This window comes from Agrilus planipennis, unplaced genomic scaffold, assembly GCF_000699045.2.
Source record: "Agrilus planipennis isolate EAB-ADULT unplaced genomic scaffold, Apla_2.0 scaffold52, whole genome shotgun sequence".
Taxonomy (NCBI): Eukaryota; Metazoa; Arthropoda; class Insecta; order Coleoptera; family Buprestidae; genus Agrilus; species Agrilus planipennis.
In genome coordinates, this window is record NW_020438883.1 from 1,469,395 (window position 1) to 1,493,125 (window position 23,731).

Genomic DNA, 23,731 nt, shown 5'->3' on the forward strand with positions numbered 1-23,731 from the left:
TTTGAAGACATATTAAAGGCTTTAACGCTTGTTTTCGACTCGCACTACTATTCATGATTGAACAAAACTTTTGGCAGGTACTGTATGAAAAAGTATGTTTAATGAACAAGAGTCGAGAGTATAATGAGCTTTTTTTCTCCCTACCTACGATTTTGCCAGCGCGCATCCAAAACATTGGAAGGGGAACATCGCTAGAGAAAGTAAATGAAGTATACATGCCGTATATTTAATAAAAATAGAATGTAAACCCTTAGCTTAGCTCGATTCTGGGTTCGTCTGGAATCATTTAGGGAAATACTAGCGCAGTTTAATTTTTTAATTGTTATAATTTGTGACGTACCTAGTTGAGATGTTCGACACCTTATTTCCGAGTAGCTGATCTCACAATAACTAAAATGCTGATGCAACTTGACAAAGGCTTTCTTTCCTTTTATTTTGTGTCTAATACGAAATTTATTCAGATATAATGAGGAACAATATTTCTTGAACAAAATTTCCTCAAATAAATTTAGCCCTTGACGATTAGTTTTTTTTTTCAACTTCCATTGAATTGACATCTTCCTCATCATTCTTCCATAAAAATATAGGTTCTATTCTAACGTCGGCAGCATTAAACGATCATTAGGCCCGACCTCTTCCTCCACAATTTCAACATAACTTGGTAAACCGCCGCATCAGCTATAAATATCCGTCATTTTTACACGGGCTTTCGAAATCATCGTTTCTCTCGCATAGAAAAAAATAACGATTTTAATTACTTTTTAATATTTTATACCACTTGCATTACTAAACAATGTTTAAAGAAAAGTTCTTGTGGTAATCATAAGCGATGTTTTTGTTGGCGAAAATTCTAAGTGATGATTATTGTCATACAAAAAAATATACTTACATTTCTTACCTTTCATCAAATATTATTTATATACTCGCTAAATAAATAATTCTATGTAAACAGAAGTGCCTATAACTTCTACTGCGTGTACATAAGCATATACACCATCTTTGTTTTGTTGTTCTTCAAAACTGTAAAAATCTAAGACTACATTTTACTGGTTTCAGTAAGATCTCTATCTGCGTANGCATTACTAAACAATGTTTAAAGAAAAGTTCTTGTGGTAATCATAAGCGATGTTTTTGTTGGCGAAAATTCTAAGTGATGATTATTGTCATACAAAAAAATTTAAAGATTACTGACAAATGCACAGAAAAATAGCAGCATTAAAACTTGAAATTGTGGTAGAAGATAGCTTAGCAGATCAAGAATAATGAATTTAAAAAGTGCCAGGTAATCACGAGAAATATGTGAGCAGATGAAAAAAGTCAAGATAAAAGCTGAGAGTGATGGTAAATGAAAGGAGGGGTTTACAAGCAATTACAAAAATTCCAAAATAAGAGACCCTACTGTTCATTATCATCATAAGGTCGTCAGTCCTAAGACTGGTTGGACCACCATTTTTCCCTATCTTGAGACTGCATTTCCCTAAAACTATAACAACCCATATCCTTAACTATTTGCGAACAGTATTCTAATCTAGATCTACCTCTACTCCTCTTAACTCCTGCCTCTCATATGTCTTTGACAATCTCGTCTATTTCTTATTGACTTCCATAGAGTCTCTCTTCTCCTATTCTTTCTAATACCTCTTCATTTCTAACCTTCTCTATCCACGATATCCTCATCATTCGCCGGTAACACCACATTTCGAATGCTTCTAACCTTTTCTTTTCCGCCGCGCCCACCGTCCATGTTTCGCACCCTTACAGTGCCGCGTTCCAAACATACACCTTTAACAATTTTTTTCGAATTTCTAAATTAACCGTTCGCGAGCATAGAAGTGACTTCTTTTTATTAAAGGCGACACGACCGTGCGCTATCCTCTGCTTTATATCCCCACTACTCCTTCCGTCCTGACGTATATGACTTCCTAGATACCTTCTTCAAATCTCCCTAGCTATCTCTAACTCCAAAAACTTATTCGGGAAAAATTACTGAAAATTTTATTTTATCATTACTATTTATTTTGGACTTAAAAATATACAAATGCGTAATCAGCAACCCCGAAATCCCCCAACTACAAACTTTCAGATGTATCTGATCTACTTGAATTTTCGAATTTTATCTACGCCATTTGGGATTTTGTACCACTGTACGGCGTATCCTTGTAGGTACCTTCCAACAGAATTGCAAAACGTCAAGGAAGCTTATTTTTCTTTTATACTACAATAGGATAAAGCTCGTATGAGTTAGTGAGCCGGTCGAGGCCGCGTTCGCAGTCGAAAGGTACCTCGTACAAGTTGTTGTGAAATCGGTATTGATTTTCAAGAGCATTGTTTACCGCCCCTCTTAGTCCTTGCCAGCTGCGAAAATAAGTAGTCAACGCGGCGGGCGGCGGCAAGTCGAAACAAGCTCCGCTTCTGGGTAATCGCTCGGACAAGTTGAAATTCGAAACTAAACTTCCACCGCAACTACCGGCGTACTGCATTTCACTCGACATGTTATACCTATGTAATAACGTATCCTGTACAGAAGTTTAGTAAACCAATGACGGAATGACTTTAAACAAATGTTTCCTTGCTAGTACATAAAAATTTAGAAAACATTTCACTCAACATTTCTATGTTGGGCTGCTGGCCGCATTTTTTGGCCGATTGAACGTCTCGTTATGGTTACGGCCAAAGCTCCAAATGTAACTGTAGTAGGGACGCATTTAAACGACTAAACTTAGATTGCACCAGTGGTATACAACCAAAGCATTATTTTGAAACTTTAGTCCATAAGAAATTACCGTAACCTAACTTATCCTAATTTAACTTAGTAAAAAGGATAGAATCCAGGCAAAATCGGTACAAAAATTTTTTACTAATGTTATTGATTAGGTCGGGGTTGGATTAAGTTTAGTTATTTTTTTTTTAATATTCCATTTTTTACCTCCACCGTTCATAAGCTCGAACTCTTTGAGCATGTAGTAGTTGCACTACTCTAGGTTTCCTATATTCAAATCCTTTTCAGCGACCCCTAAGTCCATCCACATCATCACCATAAGGTCGTTAGTCAGGTTGGACTCGCACCTACTTTTTCCTATTCTAAGATAATCTTAACCATTTGTGAACAGTAATCTCTACTCCTTTTAGCTCCCGTTTCTGCTTTTAATATGTCTCTGACTAGCCCTTTATGCCTGAGAAGGTGTCCTATCTCGCTTATTTTTTATTGACTTCCATAGAGTCCTCTGTTCCACTATACCTTCTAATAACTCTTCCTTTCTAACCTTCTCGAAGACGAGTGATTTTCTCTTTCTCTCAAAAACATTAAGTTTTGGATCGTTGATATTATTGCTAGTATCCATTAAAATCAATTCTCATCAATGATAATGAAATGTTTTCACTTTTGGTGTGGTAAACCCAAAGAAGTTCGAGCATGATTTTTAAAATTTAGCACTCAATCGTTGAATTTTTGACTTCTTCAGAGAGTGTATTATTAACGTGAACACTGAGATTCTTTTGACAAGTCTCCAGCCATTTAACTATGACATTTTGCGGCGATGAAAAACTCCTTAATAGATGAAATTGTTCCTCCTCGTGGTTAAAATGAGTTTGTGGTAATTTTAGGGATGAATCTCTTTTTATTTGTTTCATTGTCACGGCCAGCTCCTTCTATTTTCCACTCTACGTTACACTTTAGAAACGTATTTTCATTCAATAAAAATTACAGACAATAACAAACATCGAATGTCTATTCAACGTCAAACAAGTTCATTTTCTTGGCACTCCCAGCGGGAAGCAAACAATAAAAAGACTGCCAGTGTAGAATAAAAAGCAAAAAGCAGGATTTCTTCTTATTGGCCTTATTTTACTCCAAAATCTTTTCACTGCCAGACAAAACTGATCGATACTTTCAATGCTGCTATACAAGTAACAACAACGTTTTAGTCCCTTTGACGAAATTTCCCCAACTGAATTTTGTCTCAAATACACTTAAGTATTAATCACAGCGTTTCAAGAGAAATAAATTATTAAACGAAAATGTTCTCAAACTACGGCCTCCTTGCTAAATTTAAAGGATCATACATAAAGGATTGTTCCACTTTGCTAAAAGATCTTTTTGATTCCTTTCCTGAGAATGAAAAATACAGCACAGTAATTTAGTTAGTTAAAATTCTTAACGAGCACTTAGCAATTAAACGAAAAATATAATTAGAAAGACTGATCAAATTCTACCAGGTGCTTGATTATCTCGATAAGTAGCTGATGGCTAAAATGTACAGCCTTTAAATATTTGGAGATGATTGTCCGCGATTTCGTGTAGATAAATAAGGATTCAGAACCATTGAAAGATTGTATCAATCTTCTTGTTGCTTATGAGACGATTTCTTAAACACAGCATATTCGATAATCCACGTACAAAATAGAACAAAAAGATATTGATCAATACTGTATTGAAACTGTTAGACGTTGATCGCGCTTTCTAGAATTTCATGGACGGTGGACGCGACGGAAAAAGAAGATGTTGGAAATGTGGTGCTACCGGCGTTTGATGATTAGAGAGAAAAGAAGAACCGAGGATTCTATAGAAGTCAATAAGAAATAGGCGAAATGGTTGGTAGGACAACTTCTGAGGCATGAAGGTCTAGTCAGGGACATACAAGAGGCAGAAGCAGGAGTTAACAGAAGTAGAGGTAGAGCTAGATTAAATTACTGTTCGCAAATAGTTAAAGGAAATAGGAAGATTAGCTCAGGATAGGAAGGACCGGAGGTGCGTGTCCAACCACTTCTAGGACTGACGACCTTATGATGATGATGAAGTTGTTGAATATTCTTCAGGATGCTTAAACAATCCTGTTGATAAATATTAGGAGAAGAAATACGAATGAGTACATGTCTTTTTAATAAACACAGCTCAACCGTTGAATTGTTTCCCTTTTGTGGAAACAATCCTCGTCCAACAGACACTACATAACCATTTAATTAATTTCATTTAAATTTAACTCTCTCTGTTTTGAGAGCGCTCCAAACAACGATCCTCATCTTGACTAGCTCAAATTACAAAATTCATAACTTGAATCGTATCAAGCAAACATCTATAAAATAAACGCGATTTGGATGAAATAAAATAAAAAAATTGCATACATGAATTCCTTTTGATAACCGATCAACAAATCCAGTTGAAACAATGAGTGCGCTAATATTATTTTCAGTATCTTGTTATGACTACCAGGCTGTGTTTTTGATGCAGAATGAAATTAGGAGTTTTATTACTGAGTTTGCCAACGTTTTAATTAAATATTAATCTTCCGGAACTTTCGCTGGGACGCTAATTGAAATTGTACTTTTAAGTGCTCTTGTAAAGTTTACAAGCGTTTACACCTAAAATTCTCAAAAAGAAAAGGTAAAAAATCCCATTGAAAGCTTTTACGTAATACAATGGAAAATGAGGTCCGGCTGAAATGTTTTGCACACCAACGCGTAAAGCAACCCTTAAAACTATTTTGAAGAGGACGAAAGCTGTATTTGGCGCATCTTCAATGTCGCACATACCTGCCAACTGAACAAACATGACCTAGAGCGACCTAGTGACAAAAATTGTGCACCATCGCAAAATAAATTCCACTGAACAAACGCGTTTTCGAGGTAAAAGTTTGATGAAAAAAATGCAGTGAAAAATCCTAAACGGCTTATGCCTCAGTTACAATTATACCTACCAATTTTGAAATTATGCCCTCTCTATACGAAACACCTCGACAAATCACGGATTGCCTATTCTTTACCTGACAGAATTATCTGCGATAAATCCAACAAAAAAATTACGTGTTTCATATAAGTAAGTGATCACATTATTTTTCGTTTTTCTTTGTTTTAACAAAAGCACAATCAAGGTTACGTTGCAATTAGAAAAGGGCAATAATAAATAGTCCCACGCAACATTCCAATCCATCTCCTTGAAGAGAAATTAATGTGGCAACAAACTGAAGGGGCAGTAAAACGCGTAGAATAGCAGCATGTATTTCTGTTGTGTGACTTAAATCATTAACCTGCGTGAAATGTCTCAGAAAACTTGGGAAACTTTGAAAATTGTATCAAAAATTGGGAAAATTCAAGCTTTTTACAAGAGTATTACCATAGTTCTCTTATGGTTTTTTTGGATCATTTAGGTAAATTTTGGGATAATAATATTCCACAAATAATTGTTCACCCCTTTTGTCTGTCTCCCATTCGATGTCTAAGAGCATGCTGAAGCTCTTCGGTTTTGTTCTAAAGCTGTTGCAAATCAAGTTATAAATAGTTTGCTATGGAAATCGATAAGAGAGAGGAGAGCTACGACGGTATAGCACCTTTTAAGACTTGAATGTTTAGTTAGTGACATACTAGAAGAAGAAACAGGAGCAAACAGAGACGAAGGAAGGCCAAGATTAGAAATCCGATCATCATCATACGTAAATCTTAAAACTGATTGGACACGCACCTCCACTCTTTCAATCCTTAGCTAATCTTCGCATTTCCCTAAAACAAAAAAAAAACTTTTGGGTGTTTCATTCCCACCAGCCAGTAATGCTGGTGGGCGGGCAGTCCCTCCGAACTATGCCGGAAGGTACGGCGGAAGGCCCTCTTCAGCTTGCTTTCAGGAATCGTGGAAATGGATGGGTGGTGGTTCGGGTGAGAAAGATGAGACGGACGAAATGAAGACAGAAGATAATGAAAGATTATCTGTGGAATATCACTGCCTCAACATTTGCCTAAGTGATCCAAGGAAACTACAGAAAAACTTGGACCAGGGCAGACAGACCCGGAATCGAACCGGCGTCCTCCAGAATGCTAAGCAATGGTCTAAACCTCTAGGCCATGCCGCTCGGTTCCCCTAAAACTAGATCAACCCACATCCTTAACTATTTGCGAACAGTAATCTAATCTAGGTCTACCTCTACCCCTCCTAATTTTCGTTTCTGCCTCTAATATGTCTCTGACTAGACCATCATATTTGAGCAGATGTGTCCTGGTAACCTATCTCGCCTATTTCTTATTGACTTCCATAGAGTCCTCCGTTCTCCTATTATTTCTAATACCTCTTAGATCTCCGAAAGCAAATAATTAAGGAAATAGGTTATTCTAGTTTTCGGGAAATGCGAAGATTGGACCAGGATAAAAAGGATAGAGCTGGATGGCGAAAAAGTCTTTGGACTATGATGATGACGAGTGTGTCAAAACACTCACTTTTTAAGAACGATTTATAAAACACCCTTGATGTTTGAGAAGTAACACATCTCTGGCCATTACCGGCTTGTCTCAACTATTGCGCAAGTATTCGGTAATTTTTTTCCTTGAAATGGAAATTATTTGCTTTGTTGTATCTTATTTATTCTATAGGAAGAAAATAAAATTGTTGGTTCGCCATTAATACTGTTATTTACATTAAAAGCCTATCATTTTCCTCCATAATATCAAACGCCATAAATTTTAGTAGGTCGTCTAAATCTATGCCGATTCGCATTTATTCCGACGGATCGCCTTGATGTTTGGCCCCCGAATTCGATTTCGCTTTCCTGAAATAGTTACGTGTCCTCCTTTTATATCCTGCAGGAGCCTATAAAATAAACTGAGCCGATATCTTTGGTGTCTTGCAATAAATCCATCTGAAGAGGTCATAAAAGTCGACGACCTAAAGCGATGACACAGTCGGAAGGACGAATCGGTCGTTAGGTTACGTGCGTCCAACTTTATAGTGTACCTATGTGTGTTTGTACAGAAATACACTGGTAAAGGTTTCAAGATTACTACGATCAATGCATGGACATGTCGTAAATTTGAAACAAAGAGCAAGCTCTTAAATCATAAAAAAATTGCCTTCTATAATAAAAATCGGCCCCTAAATCTAACCTCAACAGGATGCGGATGAGATTTTGAATGATAAACAAAAATAGAGGAAAGCCTAAGTTCACATTCATTAATAAGGAAGTAATAAAAAGTACTACATTTCAACTAATTTACTATTATAAGCATGTACCTATAGTTCAAATTAAATATCGCATCATATAAATTGATCATGGTAAATAATAGGTGATCAAAATTGACGAAACAGTTGATATATTCCAAAGAAGTTTCAAGCTTTTCAAATAAAAGACCCCAGACTTGGTTACTAGTTTTATATTGAGGGATAACACATTCAGCCAAGGCGAGAGAAAATTTTCAAGGTCGCGATCTTGAAACTTTTCATGAAAATATATATGAAGTTAGTTCACTTTTCAAAAGTTTATGAAGTAGGCACATGAATATAAAGTAGTACTTAAAGAAGATAATATAATGCACATTCGATGAACGCATTACCCTCAGGCGAGGATGCTAAGTAGGAAGACGTTAGGTGCAATTGTCCCCACTCCTTAACTCACGTTTGATGTACATTCTTCATCATAAGATTGTCAATCCTAAGACTGGTTGGACACGCACCTCCACTCATTCCTATCCTGAGCTAATCTTCGCATTTCCCAACATCTACAACAACCCACATCCTATTTGCGAACAGTCATCTAATCTTGGTCTACATCTACTTCTCTTATCTCCTGTTTCTGCCTCTAATATGTCTCTAGACCTTCATGCCTAAGAAGGTATCCTACCAACCTATCTCGCCTGTTTCTTATAGACTTCCATTGAGTCCTCTATTTTTTCTAATACCTCTTCATTTCTAACCTTCTCTATCTCTATTCTACATTAACCGTTCAGAATCACCATAAGACCGAAAGACATGGTCTGTAAGTTTAGATTTGGACTATTGCATAGTAATCGAGAGGACACTGGTTCGATTCCACGTCCGTCTACCCTGGTCCAAGTTTTTCTGTGGTTTCCAGGATCCCCTAAGCAAATGCAGTAACATCCCACAGACGGAAGGCCCTCTTAATGGGTAGTGGTTGGGGTGAGAAAGATGAGGCGGACGAAATGAACCGACAAAAGACTGAAAGATTATCTGTGGAATATTGCTGCCTCTCATTTGCCTAAGGAATCCAGGAAAACCATAGAAAAACTTGGACCCGGCCCTCCAGAATGCCAAGCTGTGACCCAAACCTCTAGGCCGTGTCGGTTAGTAGTGGAATAATTTTTAACACCACAAAGCTTAAGCTACGAAAAAAATTATAGATCTCGAAGGGGTAAGAGGATTTAAAAGCACTGCAAGGCAAATGGCGTTAAAAACAAATCTATACATGTGTATAGCTGAATCCTGCCAGCCTGTTATAATTGGTATCATACGGTGGGTAGGCTAAGGAACTTCGTGTCATTGTTTTAATTGATTAAACGGTATTTATTCGTGGTGTACAAAAGCAAAGGACTGTCGCCATCACAACCCCTTATAAGCAATAGGAATACATTTAGTCTGAACTTGTGGTGTCCTTTGACGCCAACTCAATAGACGCATTCTATCAATGGAACGCGCCAAAATCAAGAGATTTACCTGAAAATTTACGACAAAATGCAAGTTTCAAGCCCTATCGCCAACGATTGGATGGATTGAGATTCGCCGAATAGGCAGAATTTGTAACTCGAATGAAGGACTTTATAAGGAAATAATGCACGTAAAATTGTTGTTTAGTTCCTTAATTTTAAGTGTATGGAATTTCGAGATACTACTTACCAATGGAGGCAAGTCATGGATTTGGGTGGCTAATGAATTTAAAATCCGTTTTCCTGTAAAAAAAATGAATTATGTTGAAATTTCCAATATTCATAATATAAAAATCAAATGCTTATAAGTAAAAAGTTTAAAACAAAGCATAAATAAAATTATAAGAATGTATCTGCACATACGCATGCATGGACTATATGACAACTCTTCCGCATTCTTTTCTCATAAACGTAGAATGTTCTTGACCTTTAAATATTTGATTATTATTATTACTTGGTAAACGTGCCTGCGGCCGAAACCTGGGTGATATCCGGGGATGGCGTTCGGATATTACTTAGAACGGTATCCGAATTCTTTAAAAAATTGCATCCGGATCCACCAGCTAATTCCTAATGTATCCGTATCATAGTGTTATCTTTCTGTGGATACAATTCATTCTTTCCACACTAAGTCTTTCCTATGTAATGCAAGTGAAGTGAAATAGTAGAAGGTGCCAACTACCCTCTAGAGTAGTAAGAGAAGGTGGCTCATACCCTCACAAACGTAACAGATGATTGAGATTTTCTAGGCCATGCCGCTCGGTGAAAAAAGATTAGGTTAGACCATTGCTTAGCATTCGGGAGGACGCCGGTTCGATTCCGGGTCCGTCTGCCTTGGTCCAAGTTTTTCTGTGGTTTCCTTGGACCACTTAGGCAAATGCTGAGGCAGTAATATTCCACAGATAATCTTTCATTATCTTCTGTCTTCATTTCGTCCGTCTCATCTTTCTCACCCGAACCACCACCCACCCATTCCCACGATTCCTGAAAGCANTGGGCTGATTGAGCTTTGGTTTCCACGTCGTAACCATAAACTCATGATTCCTCACCAGTTATGACCTTCTGGAGTAAATTTGGGTCGTCGTAGACAGAGTCCAACAGCTCCTTAACAATGTTAATAGGATGCTGTTTTTGGTACCGGGCCCGACTTATGCCCTTATCATTGGTAAAAATCGAAAGGCAGAAGCCAATCAATATATTTAGGTCCTCAGCAACATCGCTAACGGTGACTCGAAGATTGGCCAATAATATTTTCTTCGCTCCCATTCTTTCTAATACTCTTTATTTCTAACCATCTTTGTCCACGGTGTCCTCACCATTCACTTGTAACGCTTCTAACCTTTTCTTTTCCGTCGTGCCCACCATGTTTTATGTTTTATGTTTCATGTTTCGTACCCGTACAGCGCCGCGCTCCAAACATACTCAGTTTTCGAATTTCTAAATTGACCTTTCACAAGCACAGAAGTGACTTCTTTTTTTTATCCCTACCACTCGTTGGGTCCTGACTTATCCGACTTCCTAGATACCTAAAATCAGCTACTTCTTCTAATTTTTCGTCTCCTGACTTTATATTCACTTTTTCTTCCCTTTCATACCAGTATTTTTGTTTTACTTTTATCATTGATTTTATTGGGACCAACTAAAACTACTGTAAAAATGCTGCCAATATNTATCTTCTGTCTTCATTTCGTCCGTCTCATCTTTCTCACCCGAACCACCACCCACCCATTCCCACGATTCCTGAAAGCAGGCTGAAGAGGACCTTCCGCCCTACCTTCCGGCGTAGTCCGGAGGGACTGTCCGCCCACCAGCATTACTGACTGGTGGGAATGAAACACCCAAAGTTTTTTTTGAGATTGAGCTTGAGGGTATCTAGTAGATGGTATCATTTGTATGGTGTCCAGTGCAAAGTCCAAGGTTCAAATTATAAAAATACTTCAGATCCACGAAATCTCAACCTTACAGAACTTTCTAATCTAAATCTAAATGTTGCTTTACTTCCTATTGAATGGTAAATATTAAACTGTAAAGTAAAAAGTGCCCGTAATAGTTATCCGAAAAAAGTATCCAAAAATAGACTACTAATCAATACTTAAGTATACATTTTCATTAGAAGACGTTGCCATGACCTGATACATTCAAATTGCTGGGACATACGTCAAACTTTTGAAGTTAGTCCATGAGTATATGTTAACACCCGTCATGTACAAATTTGCTCAGATGATTGAATAAAAGCAATCACAGTTTTCGATAGAAATTCAAGGGCATTTTGTGACTCAATTTAGTTGTTAACCCAAAGTACTTCCAGGCAATTTTCAAAATGTCAACACAATTCCATTCGCTACACTTAATTTCCGGTTTTAACTTATGAAGGACGGCAGAAGTTCAATCGGAATATGTTCCGGAAAATTAGGTAGATGTATACATGTGCCGTTGCAGTAAAACAAGTTAAGTAACAAAAAACAGCAACACCTATCATAATATTAGTTAATACCACAATTATGCCACCAAATTTAATAATAGGATTTCCTGTAACGAAGCCCTTCGAGTGCGAGTCTAACTGACACCTTTGTACTTTTAAATTTATGTCATAAATTAGTTAAAATGATTAGAAGTTTCAACATTGGATAGTTTTACTGAATTGGATATTTAATGGGTGTGAAAATTTTTGGCGAAATACGTTGATGGAGCACCTTCTCAGACATGAAGGGTTAGGTAGAGAAATATTAAAAGCAAAATCAGAGGTTAAAAATGGTAGAGGCAGACCTGCACTACATTACTGTTTCCAAATAGTTGAAGATTTAGGTTGCTCTAGTTTTAGAGAAATTCGAAGATTAACATGAGAAGAAGTAGATGTACGTATGTACGTGTCCGATCAGTCTATGGGCGGAAGGCCTTATATTAGTGAGTTAAGACTCCTAAGACCAGGAAATATGTGAATTTTGTACACACAAATGGGTTCCAAACGGTATTTTTTCTACCTACTTCCTTCATTCTTGTCTTTTACCTACCATCACGTACCTAGCATTCATTCGTTTTAAAATTATTACATTTGATGATTCTCTGAATATATGTAACTATATATTATACACATCCTCTTGACTAACTTTCCTGCAAATTGTACCTAATTATGACTAATTAGAGACAGCTACTCAACTACCTTAGTATATGAGCTATTTCACTTGAAGAGAGTTTCAGGGTTATTACTCGGTAGCCTCTTCAGTTTTATAACCTTTTTATAGAAATATTTCAGTAAAATAAACTTTTTCCAGTATTTTTTGATGTGTAAAATTTTACCGATCAATATATGCGTATGTGGAATATGGAATAGGAGTAACTTCGTGAATAGGATGGAAACGCGTTACCAAAAAATGAAGACACAGCTACCAACCGTTCGGCGATCGATCTGATAAACTTGGTCTTGAACAACACGACCCTGTGCAATGCATCTCATATTGTGAAATTATTAGTTTGCTCGTTGTCGAAGTTAGATATTACACCCCATTGGCATAATAGACTAATAGACATAATAGTTGTAGTCACAATGGGAGGAAAAAACTATTTAGATTAACACAAAAACAAGATTAATTCGGTATATTAGTTTTTTTCCCGAATAATCGAACTCAGGGCAATTACAAAAGCAAAAAAGTCCCAAAGAGCCCATCATATTGCGAAACTACAATAGAACATATAACAATGAATAACGGTTTCCGCTGTAATACTAATAAAACAATGGTTGATACATTTAATCCATTCCGATTAGCTAAACAAGCCAATTGTCCTTTCAAGCACAAGCCAACGATATCCGTGCAAAATAAAGTGGACTATTTAAAATTATTAAAACATATATGCCTTTACCTTTACAAAAACTACGATTTTGAAAATTGATTGAATACGGATTATATTTTTAGATGACGAGACACCTGTCGAAATAAGAGTAATCTCGATAAACATTTCTCTTCGTTTGATGATAGTAGACCATATCAACAATTCCTCAAAGGAGACTAAGAAGAGCCCTCAGCCTACCTTCCACATTGTTTTTGCATTTGCATAGTTTTTATCTGTCTTAGAATTTCCCGAAAATGGAAAGACAAGGCTAGGTTATATTAAGCTAAATTATGGTATGTGTAGAACTGCCTTCGTTATTGGATTTACTGTGTATCGAGTATAAGGCAATGCAAAATTGGAATGTCACTCTTAATGAGTATCATACCGTTCTGATCATTCGATCCAATAAGCCGTAAAATAGACGCGCTGCAATTTAAAGGGTGGTAAGGGTTATTATCTGTCTCCTTTCGACCCTGCTAGGTAGACGTTCTTCGACAATTGCAATGACACATAAATCGTGTTTAGACTCTCATTCTAACCGTAGTATATCTAGAATACGAAATATGCTGGGTGGCGTGAACTAAGTCTTTATCCTTATTGATTGTGCACGAATTTTTCAGACTGCCCTCGTAGTAGGCTATAAATACCACCAACTAAGAAGCGAATCGTTACTTGGGCATCTACTTCACTTTACCAAATTGCTAAAAACACGAACAAACAAGACACGCTACCTTAGATCCATTAGACGCTTATTCTAATCAGCTACTGACCTAAAAAAGGGATCATGACCCTTCTACCACACGCTCTTGACGAAAGAAAAGCAGCAACTTTCCCAAAAAAGTTTTGACCTTCCCTAATGTAAATCCGTCATCAAACACAATGCTGCAACAGCAGTAGTTAGAAGGCTTTTACAGCCAGTTTAGATTAGTTATAAACTTTTTTCAGCCTAAGCTGAAATGTTTTGATAAGAAGAATTCTTTGGAATACAGCAGAACGACCCGGAAAGAAGCTTAAGAGAGTAGACTTACTAGACGATTTAATTGGAAAATCTATGAAAGGGTAAAATTGTGGCTGGGCGATGATTTGAAAGGGTTTTAACTGATGTCCCTTGATGATGTAGATACTAATAGATGCTAGAATCTATTGAAAATAATTGCGTAAAGTTAAAAAGGTTATGTTTCTATAGAGTTACATGTATCATGGAAGTTCGACCATTGACTATCCGGATAGATGACCGCATCCTACCAATAGTTATCAACCAACCATTCAGAGTAAATTTAAATTAACAAAAGGTCAGTTTTGGCTAAAGGAATGGGGGTAACAAGGCCGCTAGGATTTTGGAAAAATTTTGTTGATTTCAGGTCAGAAAGTGAGTGGAATCCCTAAAAGACAAATTAGGAAGGAGATTAGCTTTGGTCCGTTTAAAGAGATTTATTATTAGAAAACTGTCGATAATTACGGTATATCCGGTTTTCCATAAAGTAAGTTATATTTACACCCTTGTCGTGTGTTGTTTTAATGTCGGCCATTTTATTTGCGGTGAATTTAATTTGTTTATCTCGTTCGTTGCGGCAACGGAAGCGGCGCCGTCAAGTCAACAGGTCGACCGTCTCGCTTCGGGGACTTCCCCGGAAACGGTCGCGATCGATCTGTATTATCTCGGCCTACATCCAATGTCACAATACCACACCGTTCTTTTGGTTTTAAAGCCCAGCCAGAAGTGGACACTGTAGTGATTAAAGTTTAACATGAACGCTTTCGAAATGGACAGAATAGAGTAAAATCAGAAAAAAGTGATAATCGTAAAAAATAGACAGATTTACACAAAATCAGCTTTTGTCTGCGAACTTTAGCAAGTTTTGTACCAATCACCAATAACCTACATTTGTAGATATAACGGATATATTAATTTCTATATTCGGAACGCTATGGTTTAATTGGAATTTTTAGTTAAAAATTATGATTCTTTCAACGAAATCATTAAGTTACTGTACGGAGGGGCGCCATGATTAAAATATCGGTACCGGTACCATTCGTCCTAATTTGGACAAGTATTGCAGAGCAAGTTAAGAAAATGTAATTTCACTTTATTTTTCTATAGCGTGGGGCACATGCAGCAATCTTGTTTTGGGCTTCATTGTTTTTATCCACAAATCATTCATGGACCTTCAACGGAGACTACCTTGTGGCCGATTATGTTACACTTTAAACTAATTATTATACATATAATGCGACTTTGGGAACTTGGTCAAAATACCATTCAAAATTGATCAATTTCGACCAAAAAGAGCATCGCATTGAGTTGTTGGACTCTGTCTGCGACGATCCAAATTTGCTCCAGATGGGTTTATTGGTATAACGTGGAAACCAAAGCTCTATCATCCCAATGGATGCTGCCGCACGAGTCAAGACCGAAAAAAGCGCCAAGTTATGCTTACAGTTTTCTTCTACTGCAGGGGCGTGGTGTATCATGAGTTCTTGCCACAGGGTAGAACGGTCAATAAGGAATATCACTTGCTAGTTATGCGCAATTTGGCCAAAGTAAGGTTTAAATTTTAGCGAGAACCTAATTAATCGAATCAGAGCTTTTAATGGACATCAAGTAACCTGCAAGGAATGCGATTATCCCTATTACACATTCAACGACTTCACAGTGACATCTCGTACCCTCTATCAGCTATGATTCTAATAAATTGAAAGGAGGTGTGCATTTTGTCAGTTTCTCGCAACTGCATCATTTGGAAGTAAAAAGGAATTTTTCTAGTCGAGGCTCCGAATGTTTCTAAAACCGCGATACAAACAGACAATAATTCTCAGGATGTTCATTAGACACCGCATTCTTCTATATCTACTGGGGATACAGAAATCGTTATCCAGCAATCCTCTTTCTGGAACGACCCTTTGAAGATTCTGAAAATTACATTTCCATATTGGCAACAATCCTCGTCGTTGCGTCTTTGTCGACGTCTGTAATGGAATCCATAGCTAGGGAGCACGTTTCTGCTTTTAGCAATATACACACACATACATGCACACACTTGCACACATACATCATATTTGTATGCGCGTATGTACTTAAACTTTTGCTGCATGCCGTTCTTTCTGCCAGCTGCACTTTACTGCTTACATAACTGGGAGTGCATGCAAAGAACGTAAAGAACAATAACGTGTGCACGCGGCATTTCATTGTTGTAAACAGCCGGCACACATGGACAACAACAACAACAATACGGTTAGGTACAGGCCTTTAGACCGGGACATGACTGTTACGTGGCTTTCAACCGTCGAGATGCCGTCACATATCGTACCTACCTACTGGCCATAACTAAAAGTCCGAGATCATAAAAATTCAGACGGTTTTAATTTTTGTACGGATTCGGTTACAGAGTTAATAGAATAAAATTTAAATATAAAAGGGACTGGGAGAACCTTTTGGGCCCTCTTCAAAACTAACAAAAAGAAATCGAGATCCCGAGAGATTGTATAAGAATAGATATCGTTTTTAGTGTCCGGTACCAAGATTGGTACAATAGAGCATATGAGATAGTCTCGAGGTCAAGGTCAATTAATATACGGCAAAGTTCAACTGAAAAATGTTTTTTAAGATTATTATTATACTGCATAAAATGTAGGGATGAGTTACAGAGATGGAAGAGTGATATTTAGTTTATGTAAAGAGCAACAGGCAGTTATAGAGCTGGAGATACAACGTAAAGAACTAATATTAGGCAGGGAATCAGACAGGGATGTACATTGTCATCGCTACTTTTTAATCTATACATCGAAGACGCGATCAACATCATTAAAGACAGTAGAACTGTAGTGGTAAAAGGTTAGTATGCTTAGATTTGCAGTTGATATAGTAGTATTAGCATCTAGCAAGGAGGAGTTAGAGATAGCTTTAAATAAAATAGAAGCGGTATTGACAAAACAGTATTGTATGAAGATAAAAAAAAGTAAAACAAAAATAGTGGTATACAAGGGAAGAGAACGTAGGGTAAGAGCGAATATAAATATAGAACACGAAAGATTAGAAGAAGTAGCCAACTTTAGATATCTAGGAAGTCAGATAAGTCAGGACGGAAGGAGTAGTAGGGATATAAACCAGAAGATAGCGAAGGGTCGAGTCGCCTTTAATAAAAAGAAGTACTTCTATGCTCGCGAATGATTAATTTAGAAATTCTAAAAGGATTGTTGAAGGTGTATGTTTGGAGCGGGGCGCTGTACGGATGCGAAACATGGACGGTAGGCGCAGCGGAAAAGAAAAGGTTAGAAGTGTTCGAATGATAAACATAGCTTGGATGGAGAAGATTAGAAATTAAGAAAGAATAGAAGAACAGAGGACTCTATGGAAGTCAATAAGAAATAGGCGAGATAGATTGGTAGGACACCTTCTCAGGCAGGAAGGTTTAGTCAGAGACACATTAGAGGCAGAAACGGGAGTTAGGAGGAGTAGAGGTGTAGACTTAGACTACACAACTGTTCGCAAATAGTTAAGGATGTGGGTCATTCTAGTTTTAGGAAAATTAGAAGATTAACTCAGGATAGGAAAGAGAGGAGGTGTGTGTCCAACCAGTCTTAGGACTGACGACCTTATGATGATGAAGATCATTAAACTGGATATACCTATCAAGATAAAATTCGCTTAACAATTGTTTCGCACAATTAACGCAATAATCAGACTTAACTTACAAATAGCGTAGTGATATTCCCAGTACAAAATTCCTACATTATATGGGATACAAAAATGTTCTACAAATCCATAAGGGTATCGACTTGATTGACGAACTGAACCCATGACTACCTGTAACGGTGGACACGTAAACATTCAGAACAAAAAGTTCACGATGACCAGTACTCCGTCTAAATCATCTAAGATGAATGAATAAAACTTGCCTGAAATAAATATGAGAGTGCTAAATAATTCTCCTTCTTGAAGATTTCGAACGAAATCTCAATCCACATTGACCTATGCAGATTTTTAGATAAATCTTGGGCAAATTCGGTATCAACTGTCAGTTACCTACTTTGTGTGAACGATTTATACCAACCTACCGCATGTCTGCTTTTATTAGTTTCACAAGCATGCCTTGAACTGCATTCAATTCGCAAGCTTTCAATGGTGAGTCAGCAGAATTATTTTATATAAAAGGTATTATCCGCGCAAACAATAACCTGCAAATGGGAAGCAGTTGAAGTAAAAACGTTCTCTTAAACTCCCATGGCGCGACGAACGACGCTGTCACTCTTTTCTGTGCAATAATTGTTCCAATATAAAGAAAGGAACAGGAAAATGAAAGCTATGGTCGTTTTTTTTTTTTTCTGTTGTCATTGTTGTTTACACGCAAAGACAGCCAAATCAAAAGGGGATAACATTGTCGTCAACTGGCGTATCCGTAATACCCGACTGTGTTTGCCTTTATCCTCAAGAAGGCAGCAAGACAAGATTACAAAGGCAGAAAGTTGGGAACTGTGAAACTTCGTTTCAATTTTAAAATTCTTAGCTATAGTATATCTAATAAGTTTACAACTATTAAATAAGAATAATAATCTAGACTGTGTAAGAAAATAACTAAAAGGGAATCACCTCTAATTATCACAACACGAACACATGTTTTGCCTCCTGAATGAGGACATAATCAACGCTAGACTGAGTAAATAACTCGAAGAGAGTTGCCTCCAATTACCACAACACTTTTCTAAACTACAGATTCGTGTTTCGTACACACGATTATGAGCATTAACATTGCGAGATTCTGTAAATAACTAAGAGTCTCATCTTTATTTAACATAATACGAACTGTTTTCAACAACTGACACGTGTTTGGTGCTGTCCTATCGTCGGTTGGAGTTGCTTCCTAGCGTTTCACTAGCACGAGTGACGAGCTTCTTCAGAGAGATCCATACATCTTCGATGCTGGATGTGGACCAGATGAAAGGGCTTCTGACGCAGCTTGCCGCTCAAACTAACGAAACGCTAGGAAGCATTTCCAATCGACCTTTGCCTTTAGATCCGAATCAGGACAACACCAGGGCAATTCCTCTTAAAGTTGTCACTAAAAATTTTAAAGGATCACTGTTAAGTATTCGTCGAATCCTTGAGAATGATTGACGTTTGACAATACATACTTCTTCAAAATCCATTTGAAGCTCAAACTCAGTGGCTATTTTCTCTTGCCGAAAAAACGTTTCTTTTATTCTCCAGCCAAACCATATGATCTTTAGAGGAATATTAGGAACTATGATATCATCTTCTGACTGTCATTCGTATAGAAGGAAATTCCTTTTGGTAGATGTCTCTCGATATTTTTTTTGGACATATACTGTTCGCAAATAGTTAAGGATGTGGGTTGTTCTAGTTTTAGAGAAATGCGAAGATTAGCTCCGGATAGGAAAGAGTGGAGGTGCATGTTCAGTCAGTCTTAGGACTGACGACCTTACGATGATGATCACCATGGAATGTTAACCTAATCCTTAATAATGATTAATGTACGAAAATTGATCCAAACTTGAACAAGAACTCCTTGAATGTTCAGAATCGGGTAAAGATGGAAAAAGAACCATTTCCCACAAAAGGAAAAACTAGTGAAAAATATTGAATTATCAGACCTGTACATATGTTTGTAGCTCTTATGAATCCAGTATAAATTGGACCCGATCTCGTAATTTTATATACAATGGAGGCAGGTTGCGAGGCTCGTTGGTTCGCCACGGCCCAGTGAAAGTTGTTTTTGCACTACGACTTTGTCGCCTTCAGTTGAATTGCCTCCTCGTCGGAGTCGCGCGATGGTATGGCAGCAGCAACGAGCAAAGAGCATTGTTCGGCATCCAGGTCGGCCGTGGTAAGTACAGATTTTGCGATTGTTGCCCGTGAGACCGCAACGAGCGATCGTCATCGCGACCACGACGATGAAGACGAATATGATGACGGCGGTGAAGAGTCTGATGCCGGCTTCGGTAACAATGGAACGTGATGTTGTCGTTGTTTCAATTTTTTAGAAAGATACTCTTTAATACGAGAAAAATTCCATTCAATTCCACATAATATACATGTTAGTTACTGTTAGCGTGTTGGGTTGGGTGATGTGATGTGATGTGACCTGTGTGGAAAAAGTATCCGAGCAGTTGATCTTTCTCTTTCCGGTTAATTCGATGCTGAACGGAATTATAGATGTTGGTAAGTGTTTGGAGTACCCACTGAAGGGTACTGAAGGGTTTCATACTTTTCACTACTTATGGGTGCACTCTGTCAGTAGTTTTTATGATTCCATTGAAGCTTCCCACCAAGATTCGGGCGATAAAAAAAAAAACGACCATCATTAAACAGCCAGCAACCATGCTCCATCACAAAATGCATTCGTTTACGGAACCAAAACATAAAAAAGGCATTAAAGAATATTTGAGTAGCCTTGAGACGCTTTTTTTTTTTAATTTTATTGTATGCTGTTATCTCTGCTACAAATCTGTAGAAAGACAATGAACAAAATCTGCTATTTTTTCTCGTCATTTGGAAAAAAGCTAGTTCATAATAATCGCTCAAAATACCCAGTGCTAACCAAACAGGAAATTATGTGCGAGAGCAAGATACAAGGATTTACAGCAGTTACTGCTCTAGACCATATTAACTATTTGCTATTATACAGACACGATAACTCATTATCAAAGGAAAAATGGATCTTATCTTTCGAGTAATAAATTTAAAAAAAACAATGCTTTATACTACCTATTAATTAGCTTTTTCCTTTATTTAAAAATCGACACTTTTAATGACACCCAAATCTTGACTTTACAATTGGATAATCGAAATTAAAATCCGTGTTTGTATCCTAACTAATATTATAAATGCGAATGTGAGTTTGTTACCATTTCACGCCTTAACTCTCAACCGATCATCATGAAATTTTGTACACATTGTCAGGGGTACATGAAAAGAGATACGGCACCTTTTACCCAGAAAAAAATACTGTTCCGGAAGGATAAAAAAATTAGCTTCATAAGATCGTCGATGATCTTTGACACGTCTTTAGGATACCAACGCGAACAAAGCTTCGGTAAAACTTACCATGAGACCCACAATATCAGAAGTAGAGAAAAAGACATAGGATAACTTTTCATCTAAAAAAAATAATGTTCCCAAGGGATAGAAAAAATTAGTTTGATGTGGTCGTCAATGATCTAGGATATCAACGAGAGCGAAGTCCCAGGTAAAACCTGTCATGAAATTTTGTACACACATTGTCAGGGTTACAGAAAAGGGAACAGGGTACCATTAATCCTGAAGGATTGAAAGATTAATTTTATGTGGTCGCCGATGTTCTTTAAAAACCTAGTAAGAAATAAAACATGATATCTGATCTACTGTCAACGTTCTCTTTGATGTAGTGCAAAAAGTAGTTTACACTTTTATGTACCACTGTTAAGAGTTTCAGTCTTCAGGCGTCTATCAATGTGGAATATCCAGTCTACAGTATTAGGCGAATGTACTAAAATGAGTGTCCCTGTGTAGTAAGCGATTTTTGACAATTTTAGTGACTTGTTCTTCTTCTTTCCACTATTAATGATATTTCGAATAAAACCTTCTCAGTCTTCTTCTGTCTGAATAATTTCCTTTAATCGCTTTGCAAGTATAACGTTGGTATTAATCAGATCGTTGTTTTATTACTTTATTGATTTGATAAAACTCCACATTAATTGAATGCCACCTTAACCACATAAAATAGCATTACATGCTCTTTAATTAAAAATGTAGCTTCACATTTTTTAGTCTGAATCAATAATTAATCGATTGCCTACGCTTGGATATCACCTCCTCCACCGTGAACGGAATTAAACAATGTTTCATTGATACAAAAATGGACCACAATTCCCATTTATACAATTGACACTGTTTAACATATTCTTCGTCTTGACGAATACACAATACAAAAGAAATGTTTCCAGACTGTTGTTATTGAAACAAAGACTTTGATAAATGTAAAAAGGTGTTATTTGGATTAACATTTATACCATTATTAATTATTCAAATTATAACTAGAAATGACTGGATATCTCGGATTAAATACAATAATAATAAAGTCAATAGCATTAATAATAGTAGCAATAACTATTTTATGTTCATACACATTTTACAGTGTATGTATGTATGGTTTTACAATAAGATAGCTGATGATAGGATATTCCAGAATTATGTGACGAAAAAAACGTTATACAAAAGAATGAAGTTAATTAAATGGGCTTCCTTCCATACACAAGGTATTGTTTAATCGGAATTTTCAATTAAAAAAATCACCAATCTTTTGACGTTTACAGCGTAATTAAATGTCAAAATTCGATAATTGTAGAACCAAAAATAGGATGAGGTGGTAGTTATGACTAACCGCTCGCCCACGGAATTTTTGGGTTAAGAACTCTGATTCACTTGTGTGAAGTGCTAATCACCTTGGGATTACGTTATAGTTATAACGAGGAATGAAAAAGCACAAAAGAAAATGGTTCTGGTTTTAGCTGGAGGATTATTTTGTAGATTCTTCTTCTTGATACTAAAACCTTGTAATGAAACAGAATTGACTTGCTTAGAATTATTACCACCATTTGCCTTTTTTGCCTATTTCTTGAACCATTAATAGGGATATGGAATATAGTTTTCGGGAAAAAAACGAAGATGACTTAAGGTAAGGAGTGGAGGTGGATGTCTTCCGACTCATTGCCTTGTGATGATGAATTAATAACGTAAAATATGTAGGTCAACAAGATCTTTTGCTATGCAAAATTGTATCTAACGTTCTATGCTTGGCTTCTTAGAGAATCGACTGTGTAACACAGACACATGTCTTGTATCAGGGATTCCGTTTTCCTTTTCAGATACGTAATAACCCTTGAAATGTTTAGTATGTTATATATGTATACATACAGATAAACCTAAATGATATTAATGGTAAAAGTCGTGAAAATTCAGATCACAAAATTAATTTCCGATATAAAAATAGAAAAATGGTTGCACCTTATAGGGGAAAAGATTGAGATGCATTAAGCAACGCGTAAAACAACAATAAATTTATATAACACCGACATTACCATCATCGGTTTATATTACTTTCTGTATATTATCAATATTTATATATGTACATCACACTAATGATAAATATCTTGAGAAAGCAACTGCTGATGTAGCGTCGATGTGAATGATTGAAGAAGCTCTTTACGTGATCAGAATATCGACTCTTCTACATACGAGGTCTGTCCAAAAACTATAGCGAATTTTGTGTTTTTTCAAAAATTATTTATTTATTCATAAATATCTGTTTTCTCCCTTCAAAGTAATCCCACCAAATATTATACACTTGTACCAACGTTTATTCCAATCCTCAAAGCACTTCAAAAAATATTCTTTTGTGATCTTGTTTAGCTCCTCCTTCGATATTTTCTTTACCTCCCCAGCGTAGCGCCGTCCTTTCATGGACCTCTTCAGTTTCGGGAACAAGAAAAA

The 23,731-nt window shown here is 36.8% G+C and overlaps 1 protein-coding gene across 3 annotated transcripts in view; it reads left to right on the forward strand.

Annotated features, from left to right (window-relative positions):
• LOC108734648 (multiple PDZ domain protein-like) overlaps positions 1-23,731 on the forward strand; it is a 183,664-nt gene that overhangs the window by 82,411 nt on the left and 77,522 nt on the right. Inside the window, exon 1 of one of the 3 annotated variants that reach the window (XM_025981584.1) lies at positions 20,157-20,422. The exons of 1 other annotated variant lie outside the window; for it this stretch is intronic. In XM_025981584.1, the coding sequence (XP_025837369.1) occupies positions 20,398-20,422 (25 nt within the window). In that variant the 5' untranslated portion in view covers positions 20,157-20,397. Of the gene's footprint in view, positions 1-20,156; positions 20,423-23,731 lie in introns of those variants that run through there. One more of the 3 variants, XM_025981585.1, reaches the window with a different exon arrangement.